General features: G+C 56.7%; 3 protein-coding genes across 6 annotated transcripts; 2 read left to right on the forward strand and 1 right to left on the reverse strand.

Annotated features, from left to right (window-relative positions):
* Window positions 1-188: 188 nt before the first annotated feature.
* TOP3A (DNA topoisomerase III alpha) lies at window positions 189-11,682 on the forward strand. Of its 2 annotated transcripts, none has more exons than XM_033000455.2 (20): window positions 189-226; window positions 531-788; window positions 1,933-1,992; window positions 2,417-2,490; window positions 3,101-3,176; window positions 3,715-3,823; window positions 4,118-4,261; window positions 4,803-4,973; window positions 5,189-5,289; window positions 5,427-5,501; window positions 5,619-5,701; window positions 5,809-6,016; window positions 6,187-6,372; window positions 6,802-6,931; window positions 7,344-7,457; window positions 7,538-7,703; window positions 8,116-8,259; window positions 8,548-8,670; window positions 8,955-9,685; window positions 10,741-11,682. In XM_033000455.2, the coding sequence occupies exons 2-20, from the start codon at window positions 603-605 to the stop codon at window positions 10,917-10,919; spliced, it is 3,060 nt and encodes a 1,019-aa protein (XP_032856346.1). In that variant the 5' UTR covers window positions 189-226; window positions 531-602; the 3' UTR covers window positions 10,920-11,682. The 2 variants fall into 2 exon arrangements, with proteins under 2 accessions (XP_032856346.1, XP_032856335.1); XM_033000444.2 differs by having other exon boundaries at window positions 534-788.
* A 1,168-nt stretch (window positions 11,683-12,850) lies between these two features.
* MIEF2 (mitochondrial elongation factor 2) lies at window positions 12,851-17,430 on the reverse strand. Of its 2 annotated transcripts, none has more exons than XM_042798879.1 (4): window positions 17,380-17,430; window positions 16,807-16,960; window positions 16,144-16,321; window positions 12,851-15,288 (listed from the first exon to the last, which is right to left on the reverse strand). In XM_042798879.1, the coding sequence occupies exons 2-4, from the start codon at window positions 16,951-16,953 to the stop codon at window positions 14,234-14,236; spliced, it is 1,380 nt and encodes a 459-aa protein (XP_042654813.1). In that variant the 5' UTR covers window positions 16,954-16,960; window positions 17,380-17,430; the 3' UTR covers window positions 12,851-14,233. The 2 variants fall into 2 exon arrangements, with proteins under 2 accessions (XP_042654813.1, XP_032856360.2); XM_033000469.2 differs by lacking the exon at window positions 17,380-17,430 and adding an exon at window positions 17,193-17,348.
* A 90-nt stretch (window positions 17,431-17,520) lies between these two features.
* On the forward strand, window positions 17,521-27,581 carry FLII (FLII actin remodeling protein). 2 transcript variants are annotated; one of them, XM_042798874.1, is made up of 30 exons: window positions 17,521-17,663; window positions 18,537-18,647; window positions 19,758-19,829; window positions 20,005-20,085; window positions 20,329-20,414; window positions 20,570-20,731; window positions 20,828-20,931; window positions 21,018-21,193; window positions 21,281-21,438; window positions 21,555-21,639; window positions 21,933-22,080; window positions 22,221-22,354; window positions 22,465-22,677; window positions 22,760-22,939; window positions 23,023-23,105; window positions 23,191-23,265; window positions 23,463-23,546; window positions 23,629-23,800; window positions 23,875-23,979; window positions 24,201-24,392; window positions 24,520-24,708; window positions 24,821-24,960; window positions 25,056-25,281; window positions 25,483-25,637; window positions 25,748-25,808; window positions 25,898-26,026; window positions 26,134-26,240; window positions 26,529-26,634; window positions 26,725-26,790; window positions 26,979-27,581. In XM_042798874.1, the coding sequence occupies exons 1-30, from the start codon at window positions 17,601-17,603 to the stop codon at window positions 27,111-27,113; spliced, it is 3,798 nt and encodes a 1,265-aa protein (XP_042654808.1). In that variant the 5' UTR covers window positions 17,521-17,600; the 3' UTR covers window positions 27,114-27,581. The 2 variants fall into 2 exon arrangements, with proteins under 2 accessions (XP_042654808.1, XP_042654809.1); XM_042798875.1 differs by having other exon boundaries at window positions 22,468-22,677.
* Window positions 27,582-27,629: the final 48 nt, after the last annotated feature.

The following is a 27,629-nucleotide window of genomic DNA, read 5'->3' on the forward strand; positions in this document are numbered from 1 at the left end:
TTTGGTTTTTTTTTTTTTTTTTTTTTTTTTAGCCGTCCCCCTTGACGTTAGTTAACCTGGAACGGAAAGTACAAACCGCGGCGGGGGAGAGCGGCTGAGGGGCGTGCCGCGGGGCATCTTGGGAGTTGTAGTTCTCGCCCCCCCCCGCGGTGGCACTGCTTTACGGCAGGGCGTAGCGTTGAGGAAAAGCGCGCCGTTTGCGACAGAGACGAGCGCGGGCGGGCGGGTGAGGAGAGACGGAGCGGCGGGAAACCGGGGTGGGGGAGCGGGCAGAGCCCAACCGGGGGTGGGGAAGGGGTGGTCATGGGTGAGGGAGAGCCCGGCTGCGGGTGGGCCGGGCCTGGGTCTCCTCAAGGCCTGGCTGCTGTGGGGGTGGGGGGAGGCTTGGCGGGGCCGCGCAGGACCCTCCCGGTGGCTGTTTCTGGAGGGGGGAGAAGTCTCCGCGCTGTGAGGCAGCCGGGTCGGTCGCCGGTTAAAGGCTGACCAAGGCGGGGCGCGGGAGACATCCAGCCCTCGCTTTCCCTCCTCGGCAGGATCCAGGCCCCGGGCAAGAACGCGGCAGCAATGCCTCGGCCCCGCCGGAGTCGTCACCCTCTCCTGTGATGAACTTTCTAGCGAGGCTCCTCGTCGGGCGCGGGGCCAGCATGCTGCCGCAGCCCTGGCGCCTCTTCTCCCGGGCTGCGGAGGACGTGGTGTCACAGAGGATCCGGAAGGTCCTGTGCGTGGCGGAGAAGAACGATGCCGCCCGAGGGATTGCGGATCTGCTCTCCAACAGCAGAATGAGACGGGTAGGGGTGCACCACGGCTCCTTACTGCTTCCTGTCCTGGGCTGGAGAGGGGTCAGCTCACCAGGGCCACCGTGCAGCACAGCCCTGCTCTCAGGTGTAGCCCCAACCCCGCTCTGCAGAGTGTGGTGCAGGCAGTTCACATCACCACGTGCAACATCTTGCGCTGGTTTTGTCTCTGACCATGCAAGGGTACAAGAACAGCTTGCTTTTGTGGATGGATACCACTTCCCCAAATCTGTTTGGGAGTCTTGGACCCTTTTTTCCTCATGACTTAACTCCTGTTGGAGTTCAGCTCCCCAGCTGTGCTCCCGCTGCCCACACTGCCTTCTCCAGGCACTGAGCTCTGCAGTGAGGGCTCCCTGTGTCATTCCTGGCTTTGCAGTGCATGCAAAAAGCTACAGGAACTGAAACCATCTGTTGGCGTGTATTTCCCAGTCGAAAAGCACCGATTCTGCAGCGTCAGCAAGTGTCAGGGGTTTACTGAAGTTCACGTAATAAAGCAAAGATGGTCTGTGGTTTGGAGAAGAGGAGTTCAAAGATCTCTCCTCTCTGCCGTTTTGTTTTGTGACCTTTAACAGTTTGCATAATTACTTGTTCTCTCCAAACTAATGAACTAGAAGGTGCTTCTTGACCAAAATTATATTTCAATGGAAGGTATTCTTGAGAACCTGAGCACTGACAGTCCCAATCAAGGCAGATACCGTTCTGCTTCTGTAGAAAAAGCACCAAATACCCAATCTAGAAACTTCCATGAGTCTCAGTTAGGTGGAAGGTAGTCTTGGGAACCTGGATCTGGCACACTAAGCATCGTTTGGAGTGGGACAGTTGTTTGTCAGGAATATAACTGGCCAGCCCCATTAAACAATTCCATTCCCACTGTCTTCACTGTCAGTGAGGTGGTAACCCTGGCACCCCCTTCAGGCATGGTTTAAAATACTGTTGGAAAGCACCATTTCAACGTCTCCATAAACAATACAGGCTATTTCTACCTACACTGCTACAATTTCCATTAGCTGCAGTACCAGGGTTTCACTTTCCTCATGCGTCTCTGTGTTGTGCCATAACAGCGTGTGCAAAGCAAAGCAGAACACGTTTGGTTTCTCTTCGAAGCCAGAAACTCAGCAACTTTCCTTTTCCCTTCTAGCGAGAAGGGTTTTCCAAGTTCAACAAGATCTACGAATATGACTACCAGATGTTTGGCCAGGTAGAGTTTTCTTTTATTTTACTGCTGGATTAGAGAAGTGCTAAATACTAATTATACCAAAAAAAAAAAAAAAAAGCCATTTGTTGGAAGTTATGAAAGACATGTCCAGTGACGGGGACATTTTGTCCAAAGATGAGGAAAAGTCAGATGTTCTCTTTTTGACTCAACCCCTTTGTCACTTCAGGTCTTTCAACTTTCTTCTTTTCTGTCAGTCAAAAATATGTTGTTATTTAGAATTGGGAGCTTCCTACAAAAATTGAGGATAAGGCCACAGATCTAGTTGTCACTAGAGAGAAGAGCTTGTAATATCAGCAGGAGGGAGGTGTCACTGACTGTGTAAATCGAGCACTGCATCAAGATCTTGGGGCTGTGAGTAGTTTCTAGCAAACAACGGGCACTAATTACCTCGCTCTGTCTCTTGCAGAACGTTACTATGGTGATGACATCCGTGTCAGGACACTTACTGGCTCACGATTTTAAGCTGCCGTTTCGCAAATGGTCAGTACTCAGTACCCCCCCCCCCGCAGGAAGGGGGGCTGGCACTTCTGCTTCCAACCCCGAGCAGAGCGGAGCACTGCGAGTTCGAAGGCTGGGGAGCAGGGAGGGACTCTGACACCGCCTGTAGAGCTGGGCGAGGAGTACCAAATTTTATAGAGAACAGCTAAAATACTGTTTCAAATTACTGCCTTCAGGGCACTCAAAAACCCTGACATCGTAATACTGGTTAAAATACACTAAGGCAGACCCAAGGAATTAAACTGATTCCAACACTTTAGTGATGTTTTTGTGTTCTTTGTTCAACTAAGAGTTGTCCTGGGAAGAGAGGCGCTTTCTCTAGCTTCCCTCCCCTTTGTTCTCTGTGCTTGAAATAAGAGAAGTTGCTTGTTTAAGGCTGCCTTCCAGATTTGCTGTTTTCTCTGGTTGCTTTCTGGTTCTATTGCTGTTAAGTGTAACTCAGCATTTCATGTGAACTCTAAGTTGTCTCAGACAAGGCCAGAATAGAGTATATTATTAATTCCAGTACTCGACCAGCTCTTCCTCACAAGCCAGCACCAGTAACATATGTTTTAGTTTTTGTTACGTACACTGTTTACCCTCTGTTTACCAGGCATAGCTGCAACCCTCTAGCTCTTTTTGATGCTGAAATCGAGAAGTATTGCCCTGAAAATTACGTGGATATCAAGGTAGGTTTTTTTTAAGAGTTTCCCAGAAACTCTGAGTTCCGAGGTTAGTTCTGCAAATATTGGCTCGGACAGAAGGATGATTGTACCTTTGTCCTTAATGTCTAAGTTTCTCAAGTTTATCAAATTCCTCCTGCATTTCCAAGGACTATACGTGCTCTTCATTTGTGACACTGAAAGTCTCCTGCTCGTCTACAATTAGCATAGTAAAGGAACAGCTGCTTTACTAAAAGTAGAAATGTTTTTTCCACTAAGGTGGAACTGGCAATTGCATCTCAATTTTACAAAAAATGACGTTTTCAGGAAACAGTTTGTGGTACAATCCTATCCAAGCCATGCTTTTTAACAGTTGGGTGTAAATAAGTGACTCAGTTCTTTTGAAAGCTGCCTAATCCCACGAGAGACACAATTACAAAATATTGTTGCACCAACCTATCTCTATGGATACACACTGCATTTCATGTTGTTAGTGAATCATTCTAAAATTAGATGACAGAGTAAGTGGCCTGGTATGTCTCACTGTGTTGTTTTCTCATCTCAGAGAACCCTTGAACGAGAAGTCCAGCAGTGCCAAGCTCTGGTGATCTGGACTGACTGCGATCGAGAAGGAGAGAACATTGGCTTTGAGATAATTCACGTTTGCAAAGCTGGTGCGTAGAGCATCTTCTGCATCAATCTGAGTTCCATTAAAGCGCTGATTTAACAGGTATTGCTGCTCAGAGATCTTGTCACAGGCGTGTTCTCAACCTTACTGTGTCCAGGTTAAATATATTGACTGTAATTCTGTTAAACATGCGGCTCTGATAGACCAGAAATATATTCAGCTACTGGAGAGCTATAGAATAGGTCGACAGCATACTCTTTCAGAAATAGCTGTTCATTAGTTGCTCCTTTCCGTTGAGTTGTTCTTTGATTTTTTTTTTTTTTTTTTTTCTGTCTGACAGTAAAGCCAAACCTCCAGGTTTTCCGAGCCCGTTTCTCAGAGATTACGCTTCATGCTGTCCGAACAGCCTGCGAGAACCTCACCCAGCCGGATCAAAAAACGAGCGATGCCGTTGACGTCAGGCAGGAGCTGGACCTCAGGATAGGTACGTAACACACGCTGGAGGTAAGAGCAGGCTGCCAGGCCTGGGCTGCTGCCTGCACCTCTTCTAAAGGGGAGTGAACAGGAGTGTGGTCAGTCGGCAAGGGACGGCTTTGTTATCAACATACAGCTTATTATCTATAAATACTTGAACTCCCTTAGACTGCTGAACAAACAAAATAGCCGTCCACCAGGCTCTTCCTCTCTTCTCACCCAACCACACTGAATGCACGTTGTTAAAGCCCAGCAAGGGCTCTTTAGAAATCATCTGTTACTCCATCCCCAACACGAGACAAATACCCTCTGTAGTGTTGTAAGTCTGATTTTTAGATCAGATACAACTAAATCGCATCTCATGTTTTACAGGAAACACGTTCTTTGAAGCCAGTGTTAGGTTTGTAGCTCACACGGCACTGACAGGCTTCTGCAACTTTGAGTATGAGAGTAAAATTAATAATTAGAGTATTAAAAAGGACCACCTGAAGCGTTGTGATTCTCCTCCGATGTTGTATTACTCAGTTCTAGCGTTCATTTTGTTTTCTCAGGTGCTGCCTTCACCAGATTCCAGACACTGAGGCTCCAGAAGATCTTCCCCAATATTTTAGCAGACCAGCTGATCAGTTATGGTAGCTGCCAGTTCCCAACACTGGGATTTGTAGTTGAACGCTTTAAAGCCATCCAGGCCTTCGTCCCTGAAACCTTCTATAAAATTAAAGGTATGCCTGAGGAAAGCGAGTCCTGGGCTCCATCTTAAAGGGCTTGATGTGTGTAGAAAGGGAAAAAACCAAACAGTGCTGCAGGTGTGGTTTCCACTTCATTTGCCATGACCTCTAAGCAGAACCAAGAGGTTTCCCAGTAGTGTGGCCCCACTGTCTGTGCTGTATTTCCATGGTATTACTACTGCATCACTCAGATCTGTTGTTCACCACAGTGACACATAATCATGAAGGTGGCAGCGTCGTCTTCAGCTGGAAGAGGAACCGGCTCTTTAATCACACCGCATGCCTGGTCCTTTACCAGATGTGTATGGAGGTAAGAAGGCTTGTAAAATGGTTGTATAATCCAGTATCAGCCAAGCGTTTCCTGCATCCATCTCGCTCAAGATGTTTAAAGAACAGTTTGTGTAAACTCTTAAAGGAGATTTTGCATTTTGCTTACTCTGTGTTTAGGATCCGGTAGCAACCGTTGTTGAGGTTGGGAGCAAGCCAAAGAGCAAATGGAGGCCCCTGCCCCTGGACACTGTGGTATGTTTGAACTCTGCTGAAGAGACTTACCTGAAAGAAGCTTTGAACAGATATTTTACTCACCACTCCGAATTATGCACAAATACTTTTGTTTCTTTCTGGCTCCTCCCAACACAGGAACTTGAGAAGTTGGCTTCCCGCAAACTGAAAATAAACGCAAAGGAAACCATGAGAATAGCAGAGAAACTCTATACTCAAGGGTAAGAAAGCAAGGCTTGGCAAACTTAATTCTTTCAAAAGTGAACGGCCTTTAGTCCAAAATGGGAGGCATCTTGGAGCACCTTTTAAAGTGCTTTTCTGTCTTAAGGTTCATTAGCTACCCCCGAACTGAGACCAACATTTTCCCCAAGGAGCTGAACCTCTCTGCCTTAGTACAACACCAAACACAGGACCCAAACTGGGGAGCATTTGCACAGAGGATTTTGGATCAGGGTGGGCCAACCCCTCGGAGTGGAACCAAATCAGATCAGGCTCACCCTCCCATTCACCCCATAAAATACACTGCTAACCTGCAGGTGAGTTTAAGAAAGGCAGATAACTGGGTGGTTTGTATTGCTTGATAAATAGAGATAGAAGTCTTAATAATATGGTCATTAGCGCAGTAACATCACCTGAGATCTCACTAATGTTTCTTGACATCTCATTAACACAGGAGGACCCTGACCCTCTTTCTCTTTGATATTAGGGCAATGAGCAGAGACTATATGAATTCATCGTGCGCCATTTTTTGGCTTGCTGCTCTCAAGATGCCAAGGGACAGGAAACAACTGTGGAGATCGACATTGCTAATGAGCGATTCATTGCTCAAGGACTAATGATCCTGGCCCGAAATTATCTGGAAGTCTATCCTTATGAGAAGTGGAGTGATAAGGTAATAACCTTGAATAACGTAGATGGGAGAGGCTAAAGTACCTAGAGCTTGAAATGGCACTTCACTGACAACTTCAGAACTCTCTACTCCTTTGACAATTTCTGGCCTACTGGCTGTTTTACTCAGAGCCATCTCTGCTGGAAACCTGTGCAGCTTTATTGTGTCAGCACTGGAGAGATTCCTCCCTTTCTGACACCACAGCAGAGACCACACAGGGCTGTGGGGTTGACTTTACTCACCAGGAGGAGCTGCAGTTGCTGTTCCGTGGCTCTGGTGGCTCATTACTGGCAAATCCTGAGGACCCTGACACTGGATCTCCTCCAACACAGGGCGCTGCTCTATTACCACACTGGCCTGCTGTTAGCATGACATTTTGTCTTCAATGAATGGACCAGGAGGCAGTTTCAAAGAGATTCTCCTTCCCTTCAGGTTATCCCACTGTATGAGAAAGGGTCTCGCTTTCAGCCCACTACAGTGGAGATGGTGGATGGGGAAACCAGCCCTCCATTGCTCCTCACAGAAGCGGATCTCATTGCTCTCATGGAGAAACATGGCATTGGTCAGTATTGGCAGCGTGGCCTTTTGCTCTTGGAAAGCTTTGTTCGTAAGCTTCTTCTCAACTTCTCTAACACCAGTTCTGTGCCACCCTCAGAGCAGGGAATTCTCTAAATGTCACTTCAGATAAGAAATCACTTAAATGTACAGAACAAAGGGATAGTAGAGACCTGCGGGCAAAGTCCAAAGACTCAAAGGAGTCTGCAGAGTGCCTCCAGTACCTAGGGAGATGTGCAGTTTAGGGTCCAGGCTGTGCCTGCCAGCACCTTGCTGGCCTCAGTGCCAGTGGGACGAGGGCAGTGCTGCTCCTGACCATAAGTTGTCTCCTTGTCCCTTTAGCGCCTTGCGCTCTGCACTAGGCACGGGGGAAATCGCTTCTCGGCACCTCATTCGACTGACAACCTGTCTGCTTTCAGGGACTGATGCCACTCACGCCGAGCACATTGAGACAATTAAGACACGGATGTACGTGGGTCTTACAGCAGATCAGCGGTTCCTCCCAGGCCAGCTGGGCATGGGGCTGGTTGAAGGTAAGGGCAGTGCCTGTTAGGACGATGGCAGGTTCCTTACTTGCTCCTTCCTTTTGCTTACCGTGCACCATGTTCCTCAGGCTATGATTCCATGGGCTATGAGATGTCCAAGCCTGACCTTCGAGCTGAGCTGGAGGCTGATCTGAAGCTGATCTGTGAGGGGAAGAAAGACAAATCTGCGGTGTTGCAACAGCAGGTCCAAAAGTACAAGCACGTCTTCATCGAAGCTGTGGCCAGAGCCAATAAGTGAGTCCTGTCTTTGCCCTCTTCTGTTTGCTTTGCTGTTTTGGGAGGTGCTGGCTTCTCACCTGGGGCTCAGCCTGGAGTGGGATCCTGTCAGACTGTTTCCCTGGAGCTCTGCCCAGTGTGCGTAGGCACTTGCATGGGAAGGGATGACTCGCAGCCTGGCACACTGTCATGGGTTTGTGCCAACTAACTGCTCATCTTAGTTTAAACCCTTAAGATTCAATTCAGAGGAGGCTGAAGGAGATGGCAACTGTACCCACACCTAGCTTGTTTCAGAGGCATGGTGCTGAATCAACGTCCTCGTGGAGAAGCTCAGAGGGGCTGGGTGGAGGGCAGCAGGTGCTAATTCACTGCAGCACCCAGCTGCTCTTTGCAGAGGAGCTACACACATGCTCTGCTTGTTTCTTTATAGGTTGGACCAGGCCCTGGCTCAGTATTTTGGAGAAGCCACAGAAATTGCAGAGCAAGGGGAGGTCTACCCAGCAATGCCTGTTTCCGTTCGGAAGTGTCCACAGTGCAACAACGACATGGTGCTGAAGACCAAGAAGACTGGCGGGTTGGTGATCTTCCCTGTTGTAGAAAGTAGCCTTCTGTGTCAGTCTGTGTTTTTCTAGGCATTGTTCATTAACCTCCCCTCTGCAGCAAGCATGGAAACTTGGGCAGCAGCTAGCTTACTCCACCAGCTACGTAAGCTGTGTGGACTCAGCTAACCCTCTCTCTCAAGTACGTATTTGCCCTTAAAAATTGTTTTGGCAATTTCTGACGGCTGAGAAGACAGGAGAACAGATCACTGACTGTCTTGACTTTTGCCTCGTCCTCATCCAGTGCCTTTGTCCCACGGCAGGTTCTATCTCAGCTGCATGGGCTACCCAGCCTGTAAAACCGCAGTCTGGTTTCCTGATTTTGTGCTGGACGTGGCCAGGGATGAGAGCGTCTGTGGTGTGTGTAAACCTCATCCAGTTCACAGGTGGGTCATACCAGTTACCCCTTGGGAAGCACAACCTCTCAGACATTACGTGTTAGCCATTAGGGCCAGAGACTTCCATGGGCTACGCTGGGCAATTGTTCTCAATTCTAGTCTTGGAAAGCTGGAGTAACACTCTCATGGCTTTGGGTTAGAAAGAAGAGGGGTTGGGGAAACCAGCGTAAGCATAGAAGGATTTTAAAAAAATATTAAAAAAAATCAAGTCCAAATTGAGGTCTGTTGACGAGGAGTTAGATGTGAGACTTTCATTCTTTCTTTCCTTTTAGGCTGAAGTTTAAATTCAAGAGAGGCAGTGTTCCACCTGTGATGCCCCTGGAGTTTGTTGGTTGCATTGGAGGCTGTGATGATTTGCTAAAAGAGCTCTTGGACCTGAAGTATTTACACAGACCATCCCAACCCGCGTCGTCAGCCAGCCAGCAAGCTAATCACTTGCAAGTCAACAGCTCCTTTAACAGAGCTAGTGATCAAAACAGGCAAACGAGGGGGACTGCAAACCTGGCACCAGGACATCTACTCTCCTTGAGCTCAACAAGAACACCCAGACCTGCTCCTTCAGCTGCTCCAGACGATGGGAACAACGCTGTGGTGTGCAACTGTGGGAACGAAGCCCTGCTGTTAACTGTGCGCAAAGAAGGGCCCAATCAAGGCAGGCAGTTTTACAAATGCAGCACCAGTACCTGCAACTTTTTCCTCTGGGCTGATCAGCAGTCAGAGGACAGAAGCAACGAGGCTCCACAGGGCTCTGCGCTGCCCCAGCCCTTTGCAGGAAGGGGCCCAGCAGGATTTCAGCGCCCAGGAGGAGGGAGAGGCCCAGAGTTCTCTGGAAGCAACAGCTCCGATTCAGGAGACAGCAAAGTCTGCAGATGCAACCAGCCAGTCGTCACGCGCACTGTCCAAAAGGATGGGCCCAACAAAGGGAGGCAGTTCCACACCTGCTCTAAACCCCGAGAGCAGCAGTGTGGCTTCTTCCAGTGGGCAGATGAAAACGTGGCACCAGGTAAGGCTGGGCTTGGGGTGAGTCGCGAGGGTTGGAGGCTGTTCTTGAAGCTAAGTGGAACACGCTTCTCACACACGTGCAGTGCTACCACAGCTCTTACAGCAACTCATACATTTAACAGACTCCAGGTTTGTCTTTAGAACATCTGTCAGCAGCATTACAGCACTTCGAATGTTGCTTGCAACAACTGAGTCTGGCTTACCTTTCTGAGTGCTAGCAGGAGATGTCCTCGTAGCACGCATCTGCTGAGCTCCGAGCAGGATGCTTTACTTGTACATGTGGTAAGCTTGAGCGTCTGTCTGTCCACAACTCGCTGGATAAAGCCCAGCACTCTTTTCAACAGCCTGTCTGGGAATGTGTCCTCCCAAATTATGGTGCTCAGCTTTGTGAGAGCCGTTACTGACTTACTGCGGAGTTGAAGCAGTGGCACCACTTTTGGAGATCTTAAACCCCATTCTGTCATGCCAGGGAAACTGTGCTGCTCCCTCTGCCCTAGTTGAGGAATGCAGTGAAAGGCCAAGTCTTTCTCAAGCTTTGATCAGAGCTGAGAAGCTGAGTGTGGCTGCTGTGGAAAGATGCTGGAAACTACCCATTAAAAAAAAAATAAATAAATAAATCACACAATAGGGATGTGAAAGAAAGAATACTGATACAAAGGTACAGCAAGCAAAGTAGAGAGGTGGAGATGCAAGAGATCTTCAGCACTGGCCGCCTCTTCCTTAGACATTTGGGCCTAAAGGGGTAGAATCAAATTTTCAAAACTATTTAAAAACCAAGTTTTCCCCTGGCATGTTTTGTTGTTTCTGCTTCAGCTGTAGACCAGAGCATGCAACCAGGCAGATTGGTTTCCCTTGTTCTGTTCCCACATTTCTCTAATGCTGCAAGACAAATGGGTGACATTTAACTGTCTAGACAAATGTGAAGCAAGTGTAGTTTCAGGAATAATCTGAGTGGCTGGGATAGTAAAATCCTTGATCTGCCATTTTGTGTTTATCTTCTGTTTCTCACCTACTTAGATTTTCAAAGGTACTCAAATGCAAGGCGTTTCTCTCTAGGGCCTTCTGGAGACGTCTCTTTGAACCACTTTGGCAGCAGTGGATACTCAAGAGGGTTGGGAAGCACAGCCAAGAGACCAGGCAGTTTCTCCTCAGGAGCCACTGCCAAGAAATCACGGACCTGTAGCATTTGCCACCAGCCTGGCCACACTAGGAAAACCTGCCCTCAAAGCCACTGAGCCTGGATGGATATCTCTTGAGAGCCTGAACGGTCCCAGAGTTGTGAGCAGCTACTGCTGAAAGGAACTGGAGTCTAGAAACAAGTCTGAGTTTCTGGAAGGGCTGGCTGCAGGCTGCTCCTGCCAAGGGATACCGTCCTCACACGTGCATTACATGCCTGGGCAGCAAGGGTTCAACCAGATTTGAAAGGTGGCTCCAGAATTGGTGTCAGCCTTTTTCAGCTGCCCTTCTGCTGAGCAGATTGGCATAGTCTGAACATTTCAAGGAAGCCTTTGGAAATTGAATCTGCAGAGAAAACAGCACTGGATCGAGTCCACCTGCAGCTCCTGCCACGGCGGTGGTTTGTACGCGGTCTTTCCACGCGAGGAGGAGCTGGCTCGTAGCCACTCGGACAGACACCAGGGCTGCTTAGCTCTTCTCACTCCCTGGCTTTCCACAGTGTGGAGTTGTATTTTAAGTTCCCTTCCACGTTAACGTTACCTGAGCAACATTCCCCTTTCCTATTTTGTCACAGGGCCATGCCCCCTTACCTTGGTTGTCCCTGCCAGTGAAGGGGGGCCAGAGAAACTGGAGCTGGTGCTTGCCCTGAAATGGAAGCTCAGCTGCAGTGCTCAGGAAGAGCCTTCATTTTAGACAGTTCAGAATTTGAAACCAAGTTCTTCCTCAAACCTTGAGGCATGCCTCTCTGATGCTGCTAATGGAAGTTATTTCTGTGAAACTAGTAAGTTTCTTATTAAAACATTATTTAATTTTTAGATTTGATAGAGTGACATCTTAACTCTGCCTTATTATTTCTTCCTCCTTAAAATAGTTAAGCTATTACCATAAAAGCATCCACCCAAATTCTTGCTCTTTCCACTCACTCATCAGAACAATACAAAAGCTTTCTTGGCAGAAACTCCCTGCAGTTATTTAGAAGTGAGGAGCTGCAGAGGGGTAAGGAAAGTGGTTTTATTTCACCAGCTGCATCTGCTGTAGTATTGCTGCCCAGGGACAGACAGACAGCTGGCTGAACTGAAGGGAGGTTCTGTTTCCCTGCACTTAGTTTAGGCTGAACTCCCTGGGAAGCCAAGCTACCTCCTCCCTCTCGGTTGGGACTTCCTCTGTACATCAAAGAAAGTAGATCCACAGGATTCCCACATCCTCTTCTGGAGGACAGCATTCAGTTTTTCCCGAGGGCCTCCAATGCTGCTCAGGACGCTGCTCCCAGACACAGAGCAGCTCCCCGGGGTCAGTACCGAGGTGACTGGCAGCACACAGAGCAGCCAGGGCTGAAACACATTCTATAGGGGCTACCTCAGTGCAGAGAAGACCACAGTAGCATGGGTTCACCTTAAAGGCTGCTGCACGAGATGAGAAGAGCACCTTTAACTCCGCAGCGGTCCATCGCTCTATGGAGTGAGGTCGGGAGAACTCAGGTTGCATTTCCCTGTACCCCCCCACTCCCACGATTAACAGCTGTGGCCTAAAAATACAGACCTGCTGGCTAAAATAACAGGATTACGAGGCTTTGTAATGCAATCACCGAGCTGGTGAGAGCACTGCAGAAGCCTGGGCAGCAGCCTCTGAATGGCAACAGCAGCGGGAAAGCATTTGTGTAGCGCGCTGGCAGCAGGTTAAATAACGACCGATGGCATCAGCCGCCACCAGCTTTACTGGTCTAACCCTGGGCGCTGCTCAGGCAGCTGAGGAGTTGGAGCTGCTGGGGAAATGGGACGAGCTCCGTGTCCAGACGGCTCACATGCAGCAGCCAGGCACTGGAAGAGGAGGAGAAAGGCCCTGCAGGACAGGGTCTGACCCCCACCAAGCTCTTGGCACAGGGGGGATGCCCTGGGCAGCGCTGGGTGGTTCTCGGGCATGCCACCGCAGCTGGAGCTTCCCTTCAGCCCTTAGCACGTGAGAGGAGACAAAAGGGAGCTGACACAAGAGAACCAGTATACACAGGGAAGGTTTATTCTCATCGCTAGCACCTGGGAAGCGGTTTGGAGGAACAAACTAAGTAATCTTCAGAGTGGGAGGAAAAGCACAGGATTTATTTTCCTCCCATAAACAAGATGATAGCTGTAAAGAAAACTAAACCACAAGTCCACAGGATTTTTCCATCTCCACCAGGGTGCAAAACCAGCTCTTCCTATTAAATACAATAATATATTCCTTCTCCTTGGGACTAGAGCCAGAACCAAAGCCTACTAGCAGCCACTCAAAAGGAAAAAAACAAAATACTCAAACAAAACATACCTTCTTAATAAAAAGCAGAAACCACTTCAGTTCTTGCAAGCGCTCTGCTCGGAGCATCATTCCTGTCCTACTTTCCTGCCCCCATACCATGGGGCTCCAGGGGTGTTCCCTGGACCTCAAGACAGCAGCAATACTTGTGTGAAAAGGTCTCTGGACAGACTGGAAAGAGACCCCGTGGTTGGCTGCAGAGCAGCGAGGACCCGCCGGGGAGGGGATGCACAGCCCTGCTGCAGCCTCCACCGATACCGGGAGTCTCCCAGGAGTCGGCAGCAATCTTCCTGCCACCACCTTTTTCGGGACACCTTCCAGCAAAACACTGTGTGGGACAAGGGCCACAAAGCCCCAGCGCCATGCTGGAAGCACACCCCTTCCTCGGGGCAGAGCCGATACCGGCAGAAGGAAGAGGTAGGGCTGAGCTCTGCCCTTTTGGCAACTGAAAGGGTTTCCAGAGAATAAATCCACAGCCCCATTTGCTATGGCTCTACCTTCAAGTGCCCAGACAACCACTCAGGTCATCACTGGGGCTTTATTTCAGATATCCTACAGATAGATGAGGCACCCACCCTGTCCCAAAAGCTGGCCTGAGGGCATGGCACAGTAAGACCAAGATGGGTGCTGGTGAAAGGACCCACCCAGGACGCTGTACCTGTGGGGTCTGCAGGAGACAGCAGCAGCAAGGAGCTGCTCCCCTCCAGGTCCTGCTGGTCTCAGAGCACGAGGGGAGCCTGGCAGCTGGGACAGCAGGCTGGGACAGACAGAGGACACCGGGAACCAGAGACCAAACATGCTTCACGTCGGCTCCCAAAGCCCAGGACTCACCTGCAGGTACTGGAGGTGCGGGCTGCACTCGCCTGGGTTTGGCAGAGCCTCCCAGCCAAAGGCTCCTTATGCCAACACCCACCTCTGTTCAGGCACGTTTTATTCAGACAAATTTTTTTTTTTTTTTTCCATCTCTCATAAAGTGCAAGAACTTCGCCTCTTACTGACTAGTCAACTAGAAGCATTGCAACCCTCACAGCGGGGAGCAGCAGATGGGAGAGGAACACCCTACATTCGGGAGCTCCCGACACACCAGTCATTTCTCCTTCAGCAGGAGCTCTGGCTCGGATATGGCCCTGTAGAGCGTGAAGCCCATCTCATCGATTTCCTCTTCCAACAGCTCACAGAAGAGGTTGATTTTGTGGTTGAAATAGGAAGGCAGGACCCCTTTCTCCAGGTAGCCTACCAGCTCCTCAAGCACCTGCTGGAACCTGTCCGCAAGGCTTTCTTCTGCCCAGTCCGAACTGGTGGCACTGAGGTGAAGGACAACGTGGGTCAAGGGGCTGCCGCTCAGTTTGTGCAGGGCAGGATGGCTCTTGCAGATGCCATTCAGGATGCGGAGGCAGTGCTGCCGAGCCCCGGAGTCACCAGCATCCAGCTCCTTCACCTTTGAGACCTCTGCCCTGTAAAAACTCTCCAGCCAGAGATTTTCCACCAGCCCTTCAGGAGGAGCAGCCAGAAGAACCTTGTCCTCCATTTCCACCACTGGTAAGAGGGTGATGCTCAGCTCGACCTGATCGTGTTTGACTTCCAGCTTCAGCTCCTGGGAGGCCACGACTGGGTGGATGATGCTCCCCAGCAGACTGCCTATGGCCGGCCAGTTGATGGAGGCCACCAGCATCTTGTGGAGGGTCTCGCTGAGCGCGTTGGAGGAGAGGTACCGGCCCACGATGAACCTGTCCCAGGGGCTGCGCCCACGAGGGAAATACTCCAGATCAGTCCTCTTGATCATCCAGTACTGGGGGTTCCTCACCACGGTGTCCTCTCCTGGGATGAGGCTCCAGAGCGTGGTGTCGAGGACCACCGGCAGCATGAGGTGGATGTGGTCGGCCGCCAGCGCCCCGAGGCCATCGAGTAGGGGACCGCTGAGGAAGAGGCTGCCAAAGGGCAGCTCTGGGCACTTGTTCCGCAGGAAGTTCTGCAGTTGATGGCAGATGCTCCTGGCCAGCTGCAGGGCGAGGGACACCTGCGCCTTCGGCACGGCCAGCCGGCTGCTGTAGTGGAAGAGGAGCTTCTCCTGCAGCGTGAGGCAGCGCGGAGGGTTGGATTCGACCCGAGGAGTCTCCAGAGAGGCAGAGCAGACCCTGGGCTCTGCGAGAAGGGGATGGGACAGAGGAAAGGGAAAAGTCACGGCTCTGAGCAGGTTGTCTGCAACCTACAGCAGCAGCTTCTCCGGCCACAGCCGAGGGGGAGGCGTGAGCTGGGTGCCCAGCTCTTAGTCCACCTCTCTGGACAGGAAGCTGACCTTGCCAAGAGGGCCACCACCACGTCCTCCGACGTTCACAGCACTTCGCAGCCACGGCAGAGCTCAAACTAACCTCAAAACCCGAGAGCACCCCGCCTCGCCCCCCAGCTGGAGATGGGTAAGCCAGGCTAAGCACCAGCAGCCGGGCAAGGGACTCACTGCCAGGGTCCCTACGAGTCTCAGCCCCACTGAGACTGCTCAGGCAGATCCAGCCTGCCCCATGCCTGCCTGATCCCTTGAGTCCTGGGAACAATCCAGGTCTGGTATCTCAGGACCTGCCCTGCACCGAGCTGGGCTGCTTTCCCACTTGGAAAACCACCATTTTTGTAGGCAGACAAGGCAGGCTTTGTCTGCCGCAGCTCGGGAGCGCATCTTCCTCTAGGCAGAGCTGACCCAGAAACGGAGCACAACAGACACTGCTCCAGAGGAAACAAAGCCCCGACAGCCTCCACCACGCCACAGCGGCCAAGACGCCCGGGACGTTATCAGAGGTGCCGTTACCACCGGCATTGCCTAAAAAGGGGCCGTGGTTTGGGAGCCTCCCGGGAGGACAGGCTAAATTGACTCAGCTTTCCGGGCACCGAGCTAAAAATAACGTGGAGCTCCCAGACCGTCGGGAGCAGCGGCACAGCCAGCCCAGAGCACATCAAGGTGATCTTCCCGCCCGCGGCAGGAGCCGGCACCAACGCCGTGAGCCTCACCTGGTGCCAGCGGCAGAGCTGGAGGGAGCAGGGGCTGGCTGAGGTCTTCCCTTCTCTGCTTCTTGGCGGGTTTTGGCGTTGCCTTGATCAAGGCCAAGTCCTGCCAGCTCTCCTCCAGGGTCTTCTGCTCAGCTTTGGGATCACCTTCATCGCGAGGGCTGGTGGCTCGGTCTATCAGCTGGAGGGAAGAAAAACCCACGTGGGCAATTTATTATCTTTGGGCCATTGCCCCATAGCCACACCCTGAACTAAGGGGGGGTAAAAGTCCCTTGGGTACACGCACAGGGAAACACAGCCCCACGCACGGCTTCTACTAGCAAAAATGAGTTTAGGGGACCACAAAGGTGCGCGTTTTCCTCCTGTAGATTTTAAGTGGAAAACAGTTAGGTGTCCAAAGGTGAATTAAGCCCAAGCTGCATCCCAAAAGCGTGCCATTCCGGGCAAACAGTGAACCCCCCGCAAAGCGAGGTGTCAGCACCCAGACTCAAAGGACCAGCTCTGGCGCTCGGGAGCGCCCAGCGAGTTTTGGGGGTGCACCTTCCCCTCCCTCACAACCAGGGAGAGGAAAGGGGCGGGGGGGGGGGGGGAAACACACCAAAACAGCTTTCCTCCACGGGGCGCCTCAGCCGTGGCCCCCCCCCCCCCCCCGAGCCCCAGCCTTACCCGCTTGACGGCCAGCGTGGCGATGGCTAGCGCGGCCGCGCCGCTGATGCCCAGCACCAGCCTGGCGTTGGCCAACAGCAGGTCGAGGACGTGGCCCAACCCGCCGTCCTCCTGCCGCTTGCCCCGCCGGCCCGCGAACTCGGCCATGGTCGCCCTGCGGAGGGAGAAAAGGGTCAGCGAGGTGTCACCCGCGGGGGGGGGGGGGGGGGGGGGGGGGACACGACACGACACAAGCAGAGCCCGCAGAGTTTGTTTGTTTGGTTCTTGGGGGGGAATTGGGATTTCTGTCGGCCTCCCTGCTCTAGAAGCTGGGGTGAGGCAGAGGAACAAGGGTCACCCCGCAGAGTGGGGGGGGGGGGGGGGGGGGGCACCCCCGTATTTCTCACCAATCCCTGGCGAAACCGCTTCCGGGGGAACCCTCAGGGTGGGGTGGGAGGGGGGGACACCGGGGCCCATATCCCCAAGGTGGGGTGGGATGGAGACTCCCGCGCTGCCCAGGGGAGGCGGCCGGGCCGCGACCCGCTCAAGGGCAAGAGCAAAGCAAACCCCCCCCCCCCCTTCGCCCGCACTCACTCCCGCGTCCGCGCGTGCCGGCGCGCCCCGCAGCCCCCGCCCCCCCCCCGGCCCTAGCCAATAGGAGCGCGTCGCGCGGCGGCACCGCCCACCCGCGCTCGGAAGCAGAACCCGGCTCCGCCCGCCGGAAACGTCACCGCCGGGGCGTGGCCTGAGCGGAAAAAGGGGCGTGGCCGGACCGGGGCGAGCGGCTGCCGGGTCCCCCCAGCTCTTCCTCCGCCATGGCGGCCACCGGGGTCCTGCCCTTCGTCCGCGGCGTCGATCTCAGCGGCAACGACTTTAAGGTGCGGGAGGGGGAAACGGGGGGAACCCCGGGAGCGGGGAGGGACAGCCCGGACACCCCCCCGGCCCTGGTCCCGAGGAGCTGGGTGGTGTCGTTGTCCTGCCCCGCCCCGGTCCTGTTTCTGGTGCTCAGCCCTGGCCCCTGATCCCACGGGCACGACAGGGACCCGCGATCCCTGACCCCCAATTTCTACAGCTGGGGTACCCCCCCTCTCAACCCACGGGGCCCCAGGGAGCCGGGTGATGTGGTGCCCCCCGGGGCCTAATCCCATAAAACTGGGCGATCCCAGCTCCCAGTCCCCCCCACTCCCAGTCCCGTAGGACTGGGCGATCCCAGTCCTCCAGATCCCAATCCCATGGGACTGGGCAATCCCCGTTGCCCGGATCCCAATCCCGTGGGACTGCGTGATCCCTCTCCCCCCCGATCCCAATCCCATGGAACTGGGTGATTCCAGTCCCCCAACTCCCAGTCCCCTCCAGCTCCCAATCCCATAGGACTAGGTGATCCCAGTCCCCCCCAGATCCCAATCCCCCAGCTCCCAATCCCATGGGACTAGGTGATCCTCGTCCCCTCCCAGCTCCCAATCCCAATCCCCCAGCTCCCAATCCCATAGGACTAGGTGATCCTCGTCCCCTCCCAGCTCCCAATCCCAATCCCCCAGCTCCCAATCCCATGGGACTGGGTGATCCTCGTCCCCTCCCAGCTCCCAATCCCAATCCCCCAGCTCCCAATCCCATAGAACTGGGCGATCCCATGTTCCCCCCCCCCCCCCCCCCCCGACCTCCTAGGGCCGATCAGACCCAGGTCCCCAGCCCCTCACCCCGTGGGGCAGCTGTTTTTCTAACCTTCCTCCTCCTCCTCCTCTTCCTCGCAGGGCGGCTACTTCCCGGAGCACGTGAAGGCGATGACCAGCCTGCGCTGGCTGAAGCTGAACCGCACGGGGCTCTGCTACCTGCCCGAGGAGCTCGCTGCCCTCCAGAAGCTGGTGAGCGGCACTTTTCGGGCAGGGGCTGAGGCTCGATGGCTCCCACCGGGGCTGTGGGGTCAGGCAGGGCCCTGCGCAGCGCTGCCAGGTGCCTGCCAGCCTCGTGGCTCATCAGCGGATGCTCTGGTGTCTAATAATAGGGCTGAGCTAGGACGTGTGGTTGAAACTGGATGCATGGAGCTGTTAGGAGTGGGGTTGAGGCAGACTTGTACTCGGTTTCACCTTGTTTTCCTAGAAAACCAGACAAAAAGCCACGCTTAGATCCCCTGCCCTTTAACAGAACGGAAGGGTAAAGGTTTAGTATTTGCAGGATTAAGGTTTGGGGGATTTTTTTCCCTCCTCCTTTGCTGAAAGATATAAAGAGCAGCAGCTGGCAGCTGCCTGGCTTTGTTTTTTGGGCAGCTCGAGTTTTGTGCACGACCGGGCCCTTGGTGGAGTCCGTGGCTAAACTTTGCTTTGGCGGTGTCCTGCAGCACGTTACGGACGTTGTTAAATCGGCGTCAGACAAACATAAACGCTTTAAAACGCTGCCAAAAGTCCTGGTCACCGTGCCAGCTGCGCCCTGCTCAGCGGCAGCGAGCGGGGAAGCCCTGCCAGATGCTCAGGGGCCACGGCTAGGCTTAAAACCTGGCATCTCCCCCACAGCCTGCCAATTCCTCATTTTTCTGAGCAGGTAACAGCCCGGAGGAAAACAAAAAATTTCCCCCTAAGGCCCTCCTTCCACCCTGCCGGTCCCCACATGTCTGCCCGTTTCCAGATCCCCCAGTCAGAAGCATTTCCAAGAACTGAGGTCGTTTTGCTCGGGGGCAGCCCGGAGCACCCCGAACCCTGCAGCAGGGCCGGGGCGTCTGAGCCACGTCTGCCCCAAGGAACGAGGGGTGCGGAGGCAGCGTGGGTGCTTTGGGGCCAACCAAGCAGTTGGAGACTGAGAGCATCCCAGCCGCCTCATGTGGGTCAGGGCTGAGCTCACCCCCTGGTCCTCAGCAAGCCCCTGACTCCCCTGGGATCAAGACACCCCCACACACACCAGGGAGAGGGACCCCACCACTGCCCCGCACAGCCCTGGCTCCTCTCTCTGCTCACTGGGGCTTGCGTGGGGCTTCCCTGCAGGAACACCTCTCCGTGAGTCACAACAGCCTCACCACCCTCCACGGCGAGCTCTCCGGCCTGCCCTGCCTCCGGGTAAGCGTCCCCTCCTCGTGCATCCCACCTGCATGGGGGCTGGTGGTCCCCAGGCACCTCTCGGCCAGCCCCTGGCTCTGGGGACACACTGGGATCGTCCCTGGCCACCCCGGGGGTCTCCGCAGGCGCGGAGCCGGCGGGTGGCTGCAGTCGTGCCCCTCTCTCCCCTTTCAAGGCGATCGTTGCTCGGGCAAACAGACTGAAGAACTCGGGAGTCCCCGATGACATCTTCCAGCTGGATGACCTCTCGGTGCTGGTAGGTGCAGAATCTCCTTGGCTCACGCAAGAGCCAGCACAGACTCCCAGGTCCTGGTCCTGCGCCTCGGTGGCCCCTCGTGCCCCTTGGGGAGCACGGAGGGGCTGAGGAGCGCCCGGGGAAAGGTGCAGGGAGTAAATCAGGGCTCAGCACTACCCGGTTCCCTTAGGGATGGGTCCTCGGGTTCGGGTGGTGGTCGCAGGGCAGAGGGTGATGCCTGGTTTGTTTTACCGTTTGCCCCAGGACCTGAGCTACAACCAGCTCACGGAGTGTCCCCGGGAACTGGAGAACGCCAAGAACATGCTGGTTCTCAACCTTGGCCACAACAGGTAGGGCCAGGCCAGGGCAGCCATCTCCTCCTGGCCACGGGCACTTCCATCCATCACCCCCCTTCCCTCCAGGTCCTGCTCTCTGCCCCTCTTTGAGGGACACCCAGGGCTGGTGCAGGTCCCAGGCAGCCCTGAAGAACCCCCTTTTCCCACAGCATCGAGACCATCCCCAACCAGCTCTTCATCAACCTGACGGACCTGCTCTACCTTGACCTGAGCAACAACAAGCTGGAGAGCCTCCCGCCGCAGATGAGGCGCCTGGTCCACCTCCAGACCCTCATCCTCAACAACAACCCCCTCCTGCACGCCCAGCTCCGGTAAAGACCCCGTTTTCCAGGCTGGATCCCACGGTGGTTGGGCTGGGCTGGGTGCCTGCTCCAGCCCTGACGCTGTCTCTGCCCCGTGGTGCGCAGGCAGCTCCCCGCGATGACGGCCCTGCAGACTCTCCACCTCAGGAACACCCAGCGCACGCAGAACAATCTGCCCACCAGCCTGGAGGCCCTGGTGAACCTGGCAGGTAGGGTCAGGGCACCCAGCCCCACGGGGCTGTCCCAGCCCTGGCGTGGGCCCGGCCGGCGGCGTCACCCCGTTATCTTCCCCCAGACGTGGACCTGTCCTGCAACGACCTCAGTCGCGTCCCCGAGTGCCTCTACACCCTGGGCAGCCTGCGGCGCCTCAATCTCAGCAGCAACCAGATCATGGAGCTGTCCCTCTGTATCGACCAGTGGACCCAGCTGGAGACCCTCAACCTGTCCCGCAACCAGCTCACCTCTTTGCCTGTATGTCCCTGCCCATCCGTGGCGTCCCTGCCCGTTGCCTCCGTGCCACCGGGTTCTCCCTCACCCCGCCGTCTCCTCCTTCCCCAGTCAGCCATCTGCAAGCTGACTAAGCTCAAGAAGATGTACCTGAACTCCAACAAGCTCGACTTTGACGGGATCCCCTCGGGCATCGGTAAGCTCGCCAACCTTGAGGAGTTCATGGCGGCCAACAACAACCTGGAGCTCATCCCCGAGAGCCTGTGCAGGTAGGGGAAAGCCCTCAACTGGCTCTGCTCTGTCCCCAGGAGGGGGACAGGGAGGCTGTGTGGTGACAGGGTGTCACCCTGGCCTGGCCGTTCACCAGCATCTCTGTGTCCCACAGGTGCTCCAAGCTGAGGAAGCTGGTGCTGAACAAGAATCGCCTGGTGACGCTGCCGGAAGCCATCCACTTCCTAACGGACGTGGAGGTGAGAACCCAACGCCCCCTCCATCTCAGGCTGGGTCCCACCGCAGCCCCGGCGTGTCCCTGGGATCCCTGGGGCTGTAGGGTGGGATGGGGTGAGGTGAGGACGGAGGATCCTGAGGCCAATACGTGCAGTCTGGCACACGGCTCAGCCCAGGCAGGTGGTGGATTTAGGGGCTCCCTCCATTTCACCCAAGCCCGGGGTGCTCCGGAGGTCTCCTGTCCCACCCCGCGTCCTCTGTGCCCCCGTGAGCCCACGCTTCAGAGCACTGAGGTCTCCCTTCACCTCCTTGGCAGATCCTGGACGTGCGTGAGAACCCCAACCTGGTGATGCCCCCGAAGCCGGTGGATCGGACGTCGGAGTGGTACAACATCGACTTCTCCCTGCAGAACCAGCTCCGCCTGGCCGGAGCTTCCCCGGCCACCGTCGCAGCCGCCGCGGCAGGTAAGTGTGCAGGGCTGGGGGGGGGGGACGGAGAGCCCCTGCCTCGGGCAGCGCCCTGGAAGAGGTTGGGAAGCGAGCCTTGCCCCCCGTGAGAGACATGGGTGCCTCAGGGGCCCCTCAACCTGTCCCCGTGTCCCCAGGGAGCGGCACCAAGGACCCCCTGGCCCGCAAGATGCGGCTCCGGCGGCGCAAGGACTCCGCTCAGGATGACCAGGCCAAGCAGGTGCTGAAGGGGATGTCAGATGTGGCCCAGGAGAAGAACAAGAAGATAGAGGTAGGATCTAGGGTGGGAGAGGGGCCAGGAGAGGCACCGGGTGCCCCTGGCCCATGCCGGGTACCGGCAAGGGGCCCCCCCAGTTTAGTGAGCTGTCCCCATTCCGGCAGGAGAGCGGGGAGGCGAAGGCGCCGGACCTGAAGACGCGCCGCTGGGACCAGGGCCTGGAGAAGCCACAGCTGGACTACTCAGAGTTCTTCAGCGAGGACGTGGGGCAGCTGCCCGGCCTCTGCGTCTGGCAGATCGAGAACTTCGTGCCCACGTTGGTCGACGAGGCTTTCCACGGCAAGTTCTACGAGGCCGACTGCTACATTGTGCTCAAGGTACCCAGGGAGGACTGAGGGTCCCCCCACGTCCCCGGCGTGGGGCTGCAGCCGTCCCATCTCACGCCCGGTCCTTCTCCAGACCTTCCTGGATGAGAACGGCTCCCTCAACTGGGAGATCTACTACTGGATCGGGCAGGAGGCCACGCTGGACAAGAAGGCCTGCTCCGCCATCCACGCCGTCAACCTCCGCAACTACCTGGGGGCCGAGTGCCGCAGCATCCGGGAGGAGATGGGGGACGAGAGCGACGAGTTCCTCCAGGTGAGGCCAACCCCTGGGCCCCCCCATGCCCCCAGAACTGCTTCTCCCACCCTCACCCCCCCCCCCCCCCTTCCTGCCCCCAGGTCTTTGACAACGACATCTCCTACATCGAGGGGGGCACAGCCAGCGGCTTCTTTACTGTCGAGGACACGCAATATGTCACCAGGTACGGCTGGGGCCAGGGGCTGGGAGGGGATATGTGGGGCAGGCAGTGCCTGTGCCCCACCGTGTCTGTCTGTCCGTCCCCCCAGGCTGTACCGTGTCTATGGGAAGAAGAATGTCAAGCTGGAGCCGGTGGCACTGAAAGGGACATCACTGGACCCCCGGTGAGCAGGAGGAGGAGCCAGGGGACACAGCGACAGGGTGCTGGCAGGGTCCACAGCGTAACCGCAGCTCTGGGGTGAAAATCAGCCTTACCGGGCACAAGGATGTGGGTCCAAACCTGCCAGGACCCCCGGGGTGGGGAGGACGCTCGGCGCGCCCCGCTCTCTCGTGACTGTCCTTCCGTCTCGGTATCCGCCAGGTTCGTCTTCCTCCTGGACCACGGCCTCGAGCTCTTCGTGTGGCGCGGGAGCCAGGCCACGCTGAGCGGCACCACCAAGGCCAGGTAGGGCTGGTTTTGGGGGAGAGGGGGGGGGGGGGGGGGGTTGCAGGGAGCCCACCTGCCATCTCACCCGCTCCCACCCCAGGCTCTTCGCCGAGAAGATCAACAAGAACGAGCGGAAGGGCAAGGCGGAGATCACGCTGCTCGCCCAGGGCCAGGAGACCCCCGACTTCTGGGAGGCGCTGGGGGGGCAGCCCGAGGAGATCCGGCCCTGCGTCCCCGACGATTTCCAGCCTCACAAGCCCAAGCTGTACAAGGTGGGGAGCTGCAGGCCACGGGGCCGTTGGTGCTCTGCAGCCCCCCCTCACCCCTGTCCCCGTCCCCTCGGCAGGTCGGCTTGGGCCTGGGCTACCTGGAGCTGCCCCAGATCAACTACAAGCTCTCGGTGGAGCACAAGAAGAGGCTGAAGGCTGATCTGATGCCGGAGATGCGCCTGGTAGGATGGGGCAGGGAGGTTCTCCCGGTCTGACCAGCGAGACTGGTTTTGAGCCCCTTGTGCCTCCGGCTGTGCCCTGGGAGAGGCAGGTTTGGCCAGCGGGGGCCGGGGCGGGGGGGATGCTCCGCTCTTCCCCCGCTGTCCTCGGGGAGCAGGCAGGGTGTTTTCCAGCCCCCGGGGTGCCTGAGCCCCCTTTTTTTTTTCCCCTGCGGTGCCCTCAGCTGCAGAGCCTGCTGGACACCAAGAGCGTGTACATCCTCGACTGCTGGTCCGACGTCTTCATCTGGATCGGGAGGAAGTCGCCGCGGCTGGTGCGGGCGGCGGCGCTGAAGCTGAGCCAGGAGCTGTGCGGGATGCTGCACCGGCCCAAGCACGCCCTGGTCACCAGGAACCTGGAGGGCACCGAGTGCCAGGTAGGGGTAGGGCGGCTCGCTCGGACCCCGGGGAGGGAGACGGGGCCGCAGACCCCTCGGAGGGGGGCGCTGAGCGCCAGGGAGGGTGCTGTGGCCCAGGGTGCGTCACCTTAACTCTCCGCTTTAGGTGTTCAAGTCCAAGTTCAAGAACTGGGACGACGTCCTGCGCGTGGATTACACCCGCAACGCCGAGACGGTGCTGCAGGAGGGCGGCCTCACCGGCAAGGTCCGCAAGGATGCCGAGAAGAAGGACCAGATGAAGGCCGACCTCACGGCGCTCTTCCTGCCCCGCCAGCCCCCCATGCCCCTCAGCGAGGTAGGGCTGGGGACTGTCCCCTGTGTGTGTGTGTGTCCCCAGCAGCGCCGGGCCGGGTGCTGGTGGAGGGGCTGGGGTTGGCCGCGAGCTGACGGAGCGCGTGGGGCCGCAGGCGGAGCAGCTGATGGAGGAGTGGAACGAGGACCTGGACGGCATGGAGGGCTTCGTGCTGGAGGGCAAGAAATTCGCTCGCCTGCCCGAGGAGGAATTCGGCCACTTCCACACCCACGACTGTTACGTCTTCCTCTGCAGGTGACACCCAGCTCATCCCCTCTCCAGGGTGACTGGACCACCTCATCTCCCCAGCTTACACCACCCCTCACATTACCCCCTCTTCCTGCCCTCAGGTACTGGGTGCCAGTGGAGTACGAAGAGGAGGAGGAGAAGAAGAAGAAGGGTGAAGGCAAAGGGGAGGAGGCGGGTGAGGAAGAGGAGGAGGAGAAGCAGCCTGAGGAAGACTTCCAGTGCATCGTCTACTTCTGGCAGGGCCGGGAGGCCTCCAACATGGGCTGGCTCACCTTCACCTTCAGCCTCCAGAAGAAATTCGAGAGTCTCTTCCCCGGCAAACTGGAGGTGACCCTACTGCGCGCTCCTGGGGGGGTGACACAGGGGTCCCCCAGCTTTGCCTCACCTCTCCCCCTCTCCTGTCTGCCCCCCAGGAGACTGACAGGGCATAGCAGCAGAGGTGGGGGCTGGCAGGAGGGGGTGCAGCTGGGGCTTGGGGTTGTGTTTGGGGGCGGGGAGGGCTCCCTGCTGACACCCACCCCTGGCCAGGTCGTGCGCATGACCCAGCAGCAGGAGAACCCCAAGTTCCTCTCGCACTTCAAGAGGAGGTTTGTCATCCACCGAGGCAAGCGGAAGGACAAGGCCAGCCCACCCCAGCCCAGCCTCTACCACATCCGCACCAACGGCGGGGCCCTCTGCACCAGGTCAGCCCTCCCGGGGGGTGCTCCGCGGCCAGGCAGCACCCATGGGTGCTGGGGTACGTGCCAGGGGGCCTGATCTCTTGCTGACTGTGCCTCGGCGGCTTCTTTTCTAGGTGCATCCAGATCAACACAGACGCTGGTCTGCTCAACTCGGAGTTTTGCTTCATCCTCAAGGTACTGCGCCCGGCTGAGCATCCTCAGGGATGCTCGGCCACTCGCCCTCCACCCAACTTGGGGAGCCCTGACTCTCTGCCCTCCCCCAGGTGCCCTTTGAGAGCACGGACAACCAGGGCATCGTCTACACCTGGGTGGGCCGAGCAGCCGACCCCGACGAGGCCAAGCTGGCCGAGGACATCATGAACCACATGTTTGACGATTCCTACAGCAAGCAGGTGAGCGGGGTGGGGGGCACGACGGGGCTCAGCCCCCGCTTACCTGGGTGGCAGCGACCACCGGCGGCGGGGGACGGCCATGCTCAGCCCTGTCCCTGCCCTCGCAGGTCATCAACGAGGGAGAAGAGCCTGAAAACTTCTTCTGGGTGGGCATTGGGAGCCAGAAGCCCTACGATGAAGACGCTGACTACATGAAGCACTCCCGGCTCTTCAGGTGGGTCTCGCCTTCCCCCGGGGGGGGGGGGGGCTGCTGCAGTCTGTGCTGGTCCCCTTCCTCCTGCGGTGCTCTGGGCCGTGCTGGGCTTCACCGGGGGCTTGGTCCACCCGAAGTAGCCAGGGCACAGCTCCCAGTGACAGGCAAAATCCCTCTCACAACTGCATCCATCCTCCTGGGCATCAACCGGCTGCGAGAGAGCTGCTCCATCACGTCCCTGCCTTCTGCACGAGCCGAGTCCTGACAAACTCGTGGCTTTGATGCGGTCCCCCCTTGCTCTCCCCACAGGTGCTCCAATGAGAAAGGTTATTTCTCCGTGTCGGAGAAATGCTCGGATTTCTGCCAGGATGACTTAGCGGATGACGACATCATGCTGCTGGACAACGGGCGGGAGGTGAGCCGCGGGTCCTTGAGGCTCATCCTGCACCCCGGGGGCAGCGGGGCCGGATCGGCCCCCGGCTCCAGCACCACGTCCTTCCCCCAGGTCTACATGTGGGTGGGCACCCAGACCAGCCAAGTGGAGATCAAGCTGAGCCTCAAGGCGTGCCAGGTAGGGCCTCCCCCCTGCTTCTTGCTGCAGGGAGTGAGGGAGAATTTGGGTTTCATCTCCCCTTGGGGGCACTGATCCTGCCCCGAGCAGGTGGTGCGGAGCTGCCCGCAGCCCCCCAGGCTGGGGAACAGCAGCCCCCCAGGGGTGAGGGAGGGGCTGGGGACCCCCACGGCTGTGCTCTGCCCCAGGTCTACATCCAGCACATGCGTTCCAAGGACCCCACGCGTCCCCGCAAGCTCCGGCTGGTGCGGAAAGGCAACGAGCCCTGGCCCTTCACCCGCTGCTTCCACGCCTGGAGCGTCTTCCGCAAGCCGCCTGCCTAAGGGGGCTGGGGGGGGGGGCCCCCCCTAGGGCATGGCCGGACCCCTCCGCTGTGCTACCGCACTCCTGCTCCCTGCTAAGCTTAACTGGGAGCCGCTTCTCCCCGAGCTGGGGCCAGTGGGGAGCACTGGGGCTGACCCCCTGGCCCCGTTTCTCCCAGCACAGGGCCCATCTCTTCCTGGAGGGGGGGGGGGGGGGGGCGAGATATGGGGCAGTGTGGGCCCCTGTTACACCCTTCTCGGGGATCCTGCTACCCCAAGACAGTGTCGAGCTCCCCCTGCAACTGGGGGCCCAGGAGCGTTTCCCAGTTTGGGTGGGGAGGATGCTTTGCTAAAGAGAACTGGGGGTGGGGGTCGGGGAGCAAGGGGGGGGGGGGCTCGCACAGCCCTAGGCCTTACAGGTGGTCCCGCTGTCCCTGGGGGGCCAGCCCACCAATATCATATCAATAAAAGCTGCACTTCTCACCCCGAGGCCGTGCCAGGCTCTGACTGTGCCCCTCTCCCTCCCAAGTGGGGTCC

Source organism: Tyto alba, unplaced genomic scaffold, assembly GCF_018691265.1.
Source record: "Tyto alba isolate M040663 unplaced genomic scaffold, T.alba_DEE_v4.0 Super-Scaffold_28, whole genome shotgun sequence".
NCBI classification, from domain to species: domain Eukaryota; kingdom Metazoa; phylum Chordata; class Aves; order Strigiformes; family Tytonidae; genus Tyto; species Tyto alba.